Raw genomic sequence first — 11,727 nt, forward strand, 5'->3', positions numbered from 1 at the left:
GGGGGGGGAAGAGACAGACACACATGGTCATGGGGACACTTGGGGGGGGGCGGGAGGCAGACACACATGGTCACAGAGACACCTGGGGGGGGACAGACACACATGGTCACAGGGACACCTGGCGGGGGAGAGGCAGATACACATGGTCATGGGGATGCACCAATGGGGCTTCAAATCTGTCTGTCACAGGCCACTTCGTCAGCTGGAGCAGTAACAGTGTGTCTTTGGGGTATAGCCGTGGCTGAGCTAAGTGAAGAACCAGGACTCACACAGAGCCCTGCTTCCCTCTCCGGCAGGTGACCCTCAGCCCATGTCTGTCCCTTTCTCACCACCCGTACACCACGGCATAAAGGAACGCCATGTTGTGCAAAAGAACCACTCAACTAGTCAAGACACCAAAACTCCAACTTTCAGTTCTAGGGGACTAGCAGCATCTGCCTGATGTGCTGGTGCCCCCTGGGAGAGAAGAGCCCCCTGAGCTCCCAGCTCCATGTGGAGCTGCCCACCAAGCACACACAGCACACCTTCATCAGTTCCTCCAGGCACGAGAGGTAGATCTTGAAGATGGCTGGCGCCGATGGGGGCCCGATGTACTGCTTGATGTCGGCCCTGTCCACAAAGGCCACGTCGATGCGCTCGGTGATGTTGGACGTGGTCAGGATCACCACGTTGGAGTGCCTGTGAGCACACGTACACAGGAACCCTGAGAGCTGCAGGGAGGACCACGCCCTGCAGGGAGGGTCCCTCGTGCAGGGGAAGCCAGGATCCAGTGGGCCGAGGGACAGATGTCAGGGAGAACGCCAAGGACCAGACGCTGACAGAGGGCGCTCCCGCGTCATCCTGATGGGGTAAGACGTACTCTTGGGGTGCTGGGTTAGGGCAGCCCTCCCCAGAACACTCAGCCCTGGGAGCCACACCCCCGATCACAGCATTACCTCTTGATCTGGTCGATCTGGGTCAGGACGGCATTGACCACACGGATGGCGTCCGAGGGCTCTGTGCCCGCCCTGCAGGCATTTCGGGCTGCGGTGAGACTCTCCACCTGCAGGGGAGTGTGCAGTCCACACAAAGTGCCCGTCAAGGGGCAGCATGTGGGACACTGAACACACGCACACAAGTGTGGCAGGAGCCCCACAACCACAGTGAGGCACGACAGGGAGGCCGGCGACAGCAAGACACAAGGGTCGCCCTCAGTCACAGGGTGCCGGGGGGGTCTCACCTCATCGATAAGCACAAACACCAGAGCATCTTTGTCATCAATCAGATCCTGAATCTTCTGGAACATCTTGGTCACCAGCTTGCCACTCTACAACCAACATGTACTTTGTGTCGAGCTGCGCCCAGCGCACAGACAGACATCCAGGTCAACGTCCGGCATCCCGATGTGCCCACAGCCCACCTCTCCTGGATGCCCCAGCCCAAGACATGGGCTTGGGGGCCTCTCCGGTCTAAGGCCCTGCATAGGAATGTCTCAGCTATCTGGCCACCTCCTACCTTCTCACTTACACAGAGGCTCCTGGAAGGCCAGGCTCCCCTTCCTGCATTGTGCCAGTGCCTTGGGCAAGTAGCAGGTGCCATCATCTGGCTGGCGTGCCCAGTGGGAGAGCGTGCCCAGTGGGAGAGCGGGATGAGTGGACACCTGCTCTGCTCGCCTGAGGCTGCTGACCAATGGATCCCAGTTGAAGGCCCGTGACAGGAGCTAACAGGTGGCCCTCAGATCCCCTGCCTCTCCCCTAAGGGCTGTCTGCCATGCGTATGTTTACTGCACCACAGCGGAGGACCCTGGAGAATGAGTGTCAAAATTGAACTTACTTCTGAAAACCACTTAGAGAAGAGGCTGTGGCTGTTGATTTCAATTAACTGGCCATATCGATACCTAAGGGTTTGATAAAACACAGGGTTAAGAAACTCCTTATTTCACATGAGTTCCCTCGCTCCCCGAGGGTAACGCCTCACTTCCTTAGCACAGCAGCGCTCAGTGTCCCCGCAGTGAGGAGGAGGAGCTCGCTCCTGAGACCTCACAGCCGCTGACAAGGGGCGGCCGGGAACAGCGAGAGATCCGACAGGATACATCAATAGTTTGTGGTGCGGCCAGTCCCGCTTCCCAAGTTGAAGGACAACATCAGAGTGGTTGTAACCTGACACAGTGGGTATAACATGAAACCACTCCTGCCCCTATAAGATGCAAAAATAAATGTGAAAGGAAGACCAATCTCATGTATACCTGAAAGGTGGTGGTGTTTTTTAAAGCAACTTGTACTTACTGTATGTGCCTATGTTTAAAAAGCACAAACCACCAGCACAAACACAGCCAACAAAACCACAAACCAAGGCATCAAGCTGCCTTGGCTGAAGCTGAACTTCTGGGGTTCGTTTTCCAGAACAAAATCACAACCTGCAAGCCGAGTGCCCTGGATGCTCAGATGGCCAATATCAACGCTGCCCAAACCCAAACAAAACCCAAACCCTGGGCCATTAAGTGGATTCTGACTCAGCAGCCCCACAGGACAGAACAGAGCGCTCCACAGGGTTCTGAACTTAAAAAGCTTTAGAGAAGCAGACGCCACAGCTTTCTTCCAAGGAGTAGCTGGTGGGTCTGAAGTCCCACCTTGGGATTAGCTGCCCAACACTACCACCGGGGCTCCAACACTCCTAATTAGCTGAAGCCCAGTAGGAACAACTCAGTTCACTCCGAGGCAGCTGGCAAGTCTGGGTGTGTTTAGTTTCTCAACAAAAACAAACCAGACCAGAAGAAAGAAGAGGGAAAAAAGAGTCATCGGATACAATTTGATGAACTTGACCTACACCTATGGATGCAGTAGCTCAAAAGAGGGAACAAATCCTCACAGCAAGGAGCATTCCCACCCCCTCCACACACAGAGTGGCTACCCAAAAAAACAAGCTAGATCTAAACACACTTCCAAGTTGGTACTTGAAAACATTATACTTCTGGTAATTCAACTGTCACTTTTAGATGTTCTAGAAACCTACCCCTAGTGATCTTTAGGGAGTCCTGATAGCACTGTAGGACAAGCACCAGACTGCTAACTACACAGTCAGCAGTTCAAATCCACCAGTTGCTCTTTAGGAGAAAGATGTGGCTATTTGTCCCCACAAAGATATATTACCTCAGAAATTCCATGTGGTTGTTCCTGAGTGCCTTGAAGTTGGGTCCGATTCATAGCGACCTTAAATGGAGTTTTCAAGGACTGGCTGGCTGGCTGGTAGGTTTACATTGCTGACCTTGTGGTTAGCAGTCCAGTGCTTATCCTACAACACTACATGTTCGCTGAGTCAGAACTGACTCGATGACAGGGAGTTTGGTTTCTAGAGATCTTTAAAGCATAGACGCAGTTTACTATTTCAAAATGAAGGCCGTGTTTCTAAACATGAGACAAAAAGTTAAGATAAAGTAATTTCCTAAATAAGTATACTCTTTAGACATTTTCTAAAATAAAAAATAGAAAAACAGACAATGAAAGTTGACCACAGTGCAGCACATGTAAAGGTGAGTCTCATACATCTCTCCTCTTCAAGTCACAACGGGGCACTAAGTATCAGATTTACCCTCCGACTTAGTCAACAAGACAAAACCCGGAAACCACACTGGGCACATAGTTGGGGGCTGTGACTCTCAGAGGGAGGAAGTGGGCACCCGCCTGGAGGCACCCCTGAGTCGTGACCTTGGAGAAGTGAGCTGATGGATCCTGGATTCAGGCTAGAATAAACTAAGCCCCCGCCTGACAAAGCTTGTTGTTGTTGTTATTGTGTGCCGTGGAGTCAGTTCCAACTCATAGTGACCCTGCACAGGGTTTCTGAGGCTGTAAATCTTTACGGGAACAGAAAGCCTCATCTTTCTCCCGCGGAACAGCTGGTAGTTTCGAACTGCTGACCTTGTGGCTCGTAGCCCAATTCATAACCACTACGCTACCAGAGCTCCTTCCTGACAAAGCTTAAAAGAAACCAAATCATAAGTATCTGAGATGCCTACCAGCACAAAGGATAAGCACTCAACTGCAAGGTCAGCCGTTCAAACTCACCGGCCGCTCCTTGGAAAGCCTATGTTGTTGTTGTTGTTGTCAGGTGCCATCGAGTCAGAACCGACTCATAGCGACCCCATGCACAGCAGAACGAAACAATGTCCGATCCTGGGCCAACCTCACTACCGCTGCCACACCCGAGTCCATCAATGATGCCACCTGGCTGATCCATCTCATTGGGGGTCTTCCTCTTTTTCTCTGACCCTCCACCCTACCCAGCATGACATCCTTCTCCAGCGATTGTTTCCTCCGGACAATGTGTCCAAAGTAGGAGAGACGAAGTTTAGCCATCCTGGCCTCCAAGGAGCACTCTGGCTGCACTTCCTCCAAAACAGATCTATTGGTTCTTTTGGCAGTCCATGGCACCCTCAGTATTCTCCTCCGACACCACAACTCAAAGGCATCAATTCTTCTACAATCCTCCTTATTCACTGTCCAGCTTTCACATCCATATGAGGCTATTGAAAACACAATGGCCTGGGTCAGGCGCACCCTAGTCCTCAAGCTGACATCTCTGCTCTTCAACACTTTAAAAAGTTCCTGTGCAGCAGATTTGCCCAGTGCAATACGTCGTCTGATCTCTTGACTGCTACTTCCGCGAGTAAAAAGCCTATACAGAGTCAAAGGGTCGGAACCGATTCGAGAGCACTTCACAGCAGCACAAAGTCCAGCAGTCTAAAGCGACATGACAAGATGCAGACACCTGGGGCCACGATGTCCAGCATACCATGAAATAGCACTTGCAGAAACACGGAACCCACAAGCAGCAAAGAAACAAAATGCTAATGACAACGAATTCAGACAGCAGCGCTAACGCCAGCGACATGTTCAGGGATTTTATCTCAACCCGAACAGGAGAGCAACAGAAGGTGAAGAAAGAGCCAAAGCTTCCAGAGCGGACAACACTGTCAGAAACGAGACTCTTACTGGACGGACTTTAAAGTGGAAAAGTAGCGACCTTCGAGAAACTGTCCAAAAGGACAATTCTGAACCCGAAAACACAACAAGCCGTCTAAAGGGCGTGCTAGTGGGCCGTGCACCAGACAGGAAGGAACCCAAACACTTGGAACAGAGAGACACACAGACATACTCACAAACCTGACCTAGGTGGCACCGTGGAGCACCCCACCCAGCAAGAGCCCTGGTCAGGCAACACAGCGCCACAGATCCAAAGAGACGGGACACAGAGTCCAAGACAGGTGGCGCAGCAGGGGGAGCTCCCTGATGCACACTGGAGGCCCCTCCCACCCACCCACAGGGTCACAGAGACAAACGGCCATAGGTCAGACAGATCAGAAAGCAAACACTCCCACCCCACTGTTCCCTCTCCAATCACCTGCTTGAGAGCCGGATGGTCAACTTCTGGGCTAGCGCTTTACACAGAGACGTTTTCCCAGTTCCTGGGGGGCCTGTAACAAGCCAAGCACACGCACATTTAAGTCAGCATTGTCGTTAAACTAAACCCAATGCTGTTATGAAGTCCTGGCATGGCACTTAAGCACTGGATTGCTAACCATAGGTCAGTGGTTCAAACACACCAGCCCCTCCTCAGAAACCTTCCACTGGGTAACTGAGTCAGAACTGATGGACAGCATTGAACAGTAACCACAAATGCTGTTGAGTGGATTCTGACTCCTAGCAAGCCTGTAGGAGAGCAGGGCTGCCCCCGAGGGTTTCCAGGCCAGTGGTCCTTATGGAAGCCAAGCTGTCATGTCATTGTCATGCAGAGCACTGCACTGCTGGAGCCCTGGCAGCTGTCCTTATGTGTCTAGGCCACAGGACAGACAGGAGGGAGACAGGGGAATGCTATGGGCATGTGTGAATGCACGCGTGTGCACCCGTGTGAGTGAGAAGGCAGGCGTGCAGCCCTGGCAGGTGCCGCTGTTGGGGAGACCTGCACCACGAGCACCAGTGTCCCAGACCACAGTGTCCACAGTCTGCCTTATCTAAGTGAGTGCACGGGGTCTCATCCCCGCAGGCCTGGCCAAGCCGGGGCCCACTGAGGGCCGTCTCCTTCACGCGCCTCCAGAGCCCCTGAAGCGGAGGCGGCCTTGCTGACCTTGTGTAGGACACCAGCCCTACCTCAACCCAACCCAGGGGGGTCTAGGACAAGGCAGGACGTCCACTGCCGTTTGGTCAGGGGTAACCTAGACTTCACTCAGCACTACCTGTTAGCCTATTCCACCTGCAGGCAGTCGTCCCCTCCCCAGGGTACTACATAAGCTACACTTTGCCTGGTGAAGGGGGTGGATGGAGGGCCACCCTGGACGCTGGTACCTGCTATCCCTGCAGGTCCACTACGTGGGCCTTATCCCACATGAGCAGAAAGGAACGGGGTCAGAGCCCCTACCGCCCACTTGCCCTATGTGGTGGGACCACAGCCAGGCTCCCCACTGTCCACTTGACCTGTTTAGGAGCACCAGGGCTGGCTCTTAGTGGACCAGTGAAAGGCAGAGCAGAGTGTCAAACACAGACACCCAACTCCACCGTCCACGGCACTATCCATAATCGATAATGAAGAAGACGAGGCCCACCCACTCACGCAGCTGTGAGCCAACCTCCCGCTGGCTCTGCACCTGGACAGCATGCTCCCAGGAGCCTGCCACCAAATGACAGCGTCCCCGGCAGGAGACAAGCCTTGGAGGTCACTGTCCTGTACAGGGACACTACCTGCCCACTCAGTCCCTGGTGTCTTTCTACCCGAGATGGAGCACGTAGAACTTTCTGCAGGTTCCTCTCCGGGGAGGCTCTGTGGGCGTTACAAGGAGCCTCCAGTCTGACATATCACAGCCAGCAGTAACAAGGCCGAGCTACTGGGAAAGGTGCACAACGAGGCCCAGAGTGGCCACAGGCTGTCATCAGTGAGTGACCAGCAGGGTCAACTTAGACCTCACAGACACGCAGCTCTGCACCTTCACGGAGAGGTCCCTCTTCCCCACAGCAGCCCAGCAGCCCTGCGGCCCATGACTCTACCGTGAAGCAGCACCACGCGGTTCCAGCTAATTAGGTTGCTGTCGACGTTCTTTTCAGAAAACAGTAGGGTTGTCATCACATAATCGAGGAGCTGATTGAAGGAAAGCAGCAGATGAAACGACCACAGTCCAGAGCTTTCCAGTGCACACGAGCACCAGCATCTGCTCCCCAGGATGAGGGCAGAGCCCACCTGAGGAAGAACCCTCCAGACCACTGGGCAAGGACACCCAGCAGTGCCCGGTGCACCAATCTGGGGGCTTTTACAGCACCGAGTAGCTCCTCTCTCACTGGGTCTTGGAAAGGGAGAGGCCACAGTGCCAGTCACTAAACATCTCCCCACCAGGACTCTGTCCTCAGGTCTGCCAGCAGCACCGGGTCCCGGGGGTCCTGGACGGCTGTGTCCCCCTGACCTCCAGGAGCAGCTTCCCGACTCTGGCACTGCCTCCCACACCCCAGTGGTCTGAGGTTGTCATTCAGATGGGCTGTGTTCCCATTCCACTCCCACACACCTCCATCAGGGGACCCCCGAGACTGGCCCGCTCTGGAGCACCCAGTGGACTCAGGCTGCCATTGGGGGCGCCATCCGGGCCACAGACCATTGGTGGAGAGGCACCCCAGCCTGAGTCCCTACGGCGGTAAACAGCGCAGATCAGAGGCTCCTCAGCTAGGAGGGTGTTTCTGAGAAAAACGTGACAACTTACATGTGACTTGACTTCCACGTCGTACACCAGGCTGTCCCACAGACCATGGAATTCCACTGCCAGACAACAAAACAAGGGCCTGAGTGTGGTGGCGTGAGCGTTACAGCCACGTGCTGCATAGCACCTGGGCTCCCAGCAGCCCAAACATGTCAGGGCAATATCTGATCACATCAAGTTTAATTTCCTTAAAATTAAAGGCAGAAAACCAATGCCAGCCATGTGTGACTGAAGACAGACAACTGAGCCAGGTATGACTCCTGCTCTGCCCACATGTACAGACGTCTTGGAGGGACGCGGACTATATACAAGCACCCCTGCCGCCTCCATAGCAGAGTGCAGACAGTGCCGAGTTGGGGGCACAACCCCCATGACCAGTGAACCCTGGAACCTCTGCCGGCAGAGGGGCAGACTCTGAAGCAGGAACAAGTCAGCAAGCAACCTACAGAGCTGGCCCGCCAAAGCATGTGCAGCCCACCCCTTACAAGCAGGCAGAATCCAGTGGTTTGCGGCAATGATGTTTTCGGTCTCTTCCTCCAGGTTCTCACTGCTGGGCCCGTCCTCATTCAGCTGGAAGATGTGCAAAGCAACTGTGCACGCAGTCAGATCAATGGGCTGAGGACAGAGAAGAATGTCAGCCAGACCCAACACTGAGACACATTCCCTGCACGTAAGAGCGACAAGCAGATGCCGAGGTGCACAAAGAAACCAACACCAGTACTAAGTAACACCATAATTCTTTAGTCTTGCTTCCTGTAATTACAAAAGTACTAACTGCTTGTGGGAAACATGCATATACAGAAGGAAGAATGAGTCCCCTATAAACCCTGTACAGACAGGGTCACTATGAGTCAGAACCGACTTCGCGGCACATAACAACAATAAGCCAACTACATATATTGTATGCATGACGCAAACATGACGTTCTTCTCCAGGGACTGGTCCTTCCTGATAACATGTTCAAAGTACGTAAGACAGTCTTGCCATCCTTGCTTCTCAGGGCCATTAAGGATATACGTCTTCCAAGGTAAATTTGTATGTTCTTCTGGCAGTCCATGGCAATTCCAACATTCTTTGTCAACATCATGATTCAAAGACATCAATTATTTTCTGATCTTCCTTATTTATTCATTGTCCAGCTTTCACATGCATATGAGGCCAAGTGAAAATACCAGGGCATGGGTCAGGTACGCTTTAGTTCTTAAGACTGACATCTTTGCTCATTAAAACCAAAGGTCTTTTGCAGATCTGCCAATGCAATGTCATTTAATTTCTTCGTTGCTACTTGAATGTGCATTGATTGTGGATTCATGTAAAATCAAATTCTTCACAACTTCAATCTTTTGTTTTTCATGGAGTTGTCTATAAATCCAGTTGTGAGGATTTTTGCTTTCTATATATTGAGGTACAATCTATAGTGACAGCTATAGTCTTTTATCTTCCGCAAGCATATCAAGTCTTCCTTGCCTTCAGCAAGCAAGCTTGTCATCTGCATATTCTAAGCCTGATGCCATGCTTTTCTTCATATAGTCTAGCGTCTCAGATTATTTGCTCAGTATATAGACTAAGTATGGTGAAAAGATAAAATCCTGATGCATACCTTTCCTGATTTTACACCATGCAGTACCCCTTGTTCTATTTAAATGATTGCCTCTTGGTGCACCTGAAGATAGATCTTGAAATGTTCTGTTTGATGATAAAACGCTATCCCATTTCTCTTGAATTTGTCCTTCTTGGCATAGTAAATCATATACTTGTCTGATTCAAAAATGGCCTGTATTAGTTTATTTCAACTCATGAATAGGATATAGTTTGAGTCCCATTACATTCCACTTCTCCTAGATTCCTACTTCATACATTCCATATTATTAATGGATGTTTGCAGCTGTTGAGTCTTAGTTTGAGTCATGCTCCATTAGCAAATGAAAGTCCCAAAAGGTTTGATTTATCTACGTCATTAAGAACAAACAACTACCTGTGAGTCAAATTGCTCAAAACATTTGCTTCATCCACACAACAAAACACAATATAGCTTCTTAAAAAGTATTTCTTTTAAGGCTTTTTTTAGGACATAAAATGTCTCCAAGCTATAGTGGTGAAGGGCGGTGGTTCCATATGATAAGCACTAGACTGCGAACCACAAGGTCCACAGTTCGAGCCAACCAGCTGCTCCATGGGGGAAAAGAGTTTTCTATTCCTGAAAGATCTGATGCCTCGGAAACCCTGCACAGATTTGCTATGAGTCTGAACTGATTTGACTGCACTTAACAACAACAACAACAAACTATAGTTGAGTGGGAATATGTGCAGGTTATAAAACTACACGTGGCAGAACTCAGCATATTCACAGAAGCAAAACTACCACCCCATTTCATCAAGTCAATTCCAACTCACAGAGCCCTGTACAGGGTTCCTGAGACTGTAAATCTGTACAGGAGCAGAAAACCTCATCTTTCTCCCACTTAACAGCTGGTGGGTTTGAACTGCCAATATGTGGTTAGCTGCCCTTATTCTACATTGCTATCAGGGCTGCTAAATTTCCAGGCACTGTTGTAAAAATGCTGTCGAGTCGGTTCCAACTCATGGTAACCCTGCATAGGGTTTCCAAGAACCGGCTAGGTGAGTTCGAACAGCCTACCTGCATTGCAGTTCAAGCTGACTTGTGTCACAGTCCAATGCTTATCCTACAGTACACCAGGACTCCAAGTGAGATACAGACTTAACAAACTGAGTCCAAAACCCCTAGACAAAAGCTGGGCTGCTTTGTCCACCAGTGCCAGGTAGTGCTTGCTTCCCCACATGCTGGCCAGAATGGAGACTTACAGCACTAGCTCCTCATGGGGATAAACCACAGCAGAACCACGTAACTCTGGTAGAGTAGTGGTTACGAGTCGGGCCGCTAAGCTCGAGGTCAGCAGTTCATTCCATGGGAGAAAGATGAGGCTTTCTGTACCTGTAAAGACTGACAGCCTCGGACACCCCAGGCAGGCTCGCTGAGTTGGAAGTGACTCCACGGCACACTACCACCACCACCACCACATAGCAGCCCTAATGCACAGGTGGGGAGGGACACGTTCAAAGAAAAATGTAGTTCACACAGCACGGAGTCTTTGTAAGATGTGTACCATAGAGCTACGGGAGTCTCCTCTTCCACATACCTACCCCACGTTCGCTGCCCCCTTCAAGAACGCTCTAAGTCAGTGGGGGAGGCAGTGTGTCTGCTGGCAGGACACCCAGCTTTCCTCTGCAGCCCCACCACCTGCTATGGTCCCAGAGCACATGTGCATTCTGTGTTTGCAGAAGGCCAGACTCCTGAGCACAGCAAAGTGTCCTCAAGCTGTCTCCTAACCTCTCTCCCTACTGCCAGGCAGCGCTCTGACAGTGGGGTCCACGTCTTATTCCCAGCACTTGGTCTGGAGCACACAGGAGATGGCCAATACCTGCCAGCTAGTCCAGAAGAACGGACTGACCAGTTTCTGACAACACAGTAGCAAAGCAGCCAAGCAGCAACTCCCCCAGCAGAGGCCAGCCAGCCTCTGACGACACTCAGCAGCACCTGCTGTGTGACAGCCTGGGCCGAGCCGTTCTGGACAGGGTGGACGTTACCTGTGGGCCTTTAGCTTTCAGCTCTGTGTCAACAATGGACACAGACTGCACATTCCTGGTCAGAAAAGGGTCGTCAAACTCGGTCCACGAGTAATCACCAAACACGATGTTGTGTCTGTTCAGCAGCTTTTTAATGCTCAGCTTTATATCTTCCTTCTTCGCAGTACTAAGAAAAGCACCAAAAGGAACAGGTAAGATTTCAGTTAAAATGCCAAGATAGTAACTTCTCCCACCACAAAGAATTCACCAGCACCAGTGGGGTCTCCCTGCCTGCCTCCTGCCTCGAACCCAGCCCACAACAAGGCAGTGCAGGGCCCTGAGCAGTCAGGTGACGGGGTGGGGGAGGCAGGTGGGTGACGGGACCCAAGCAGGTGATGGGGGCTCAGGCGGTTGATGGGGGGGCCCAGGTG

General features: G+C 51.6%; 1 protein-coding gene across 1 annotated transcript in view; it reads right to left on the reverse strand.

The window, feature by feature from the left end:
- Positions 1-931: 931 nt before the first annotated feature.
- The window catches only part of TRIP13 (thyroid hormone receptor interactor 13), an 11,778-nt gene continuing 982 nt past the window's right edge, over positions 932-11,727 (reverse strand). The window contains exons 2-9 of the mRNA XM_006876888.1: positions 11,318-11,483; positions 8,197-8,326; positions 7,715-7,770; positions 7,014-7,104; positions 5,377-5,449; positions 1,813-1,876; positions 1,220-1,306; positions 932-1,042 (exon numbers count right to left, since the gene is read on the reverse strand). Coding sequence (XP_006876950.1) covers positions 932-1,042; positions 1,220-1,306; positions 1,813-1,876; positions 5,377-5,449; positions 7,014-7,104; positions 7,715-7,770; positions 8,197-8,326; positions 11,318-11,483 — 778 coding nt within the window. The remainder of the gene's footprint in view (positions 1,043-1,219; positions 1,307-1,812; positions 1,877-5,376; positions 5,450-7,013; positions 7,105-7,714; positions 7,771-8,196; positions 8,327-11,317; positions 11,484-11,727) is intronic.

Source organism: Chrysochloris asiatica, unplaced genomic scaffold, assembly GCF_000296735.1.
Source record: "Chrysochloris asiatica unplaced genomic scaffold, ChrAsi1.0 scaffold00424, whole genome shotgun sequence".
NCBI classification, from domain to species: Eukaryota; Metazoa; Chordata; class Mammalia; order Afrosoricida; family Chrysochloridae; genus Chrysochloris; species Chrysochloris asiatica.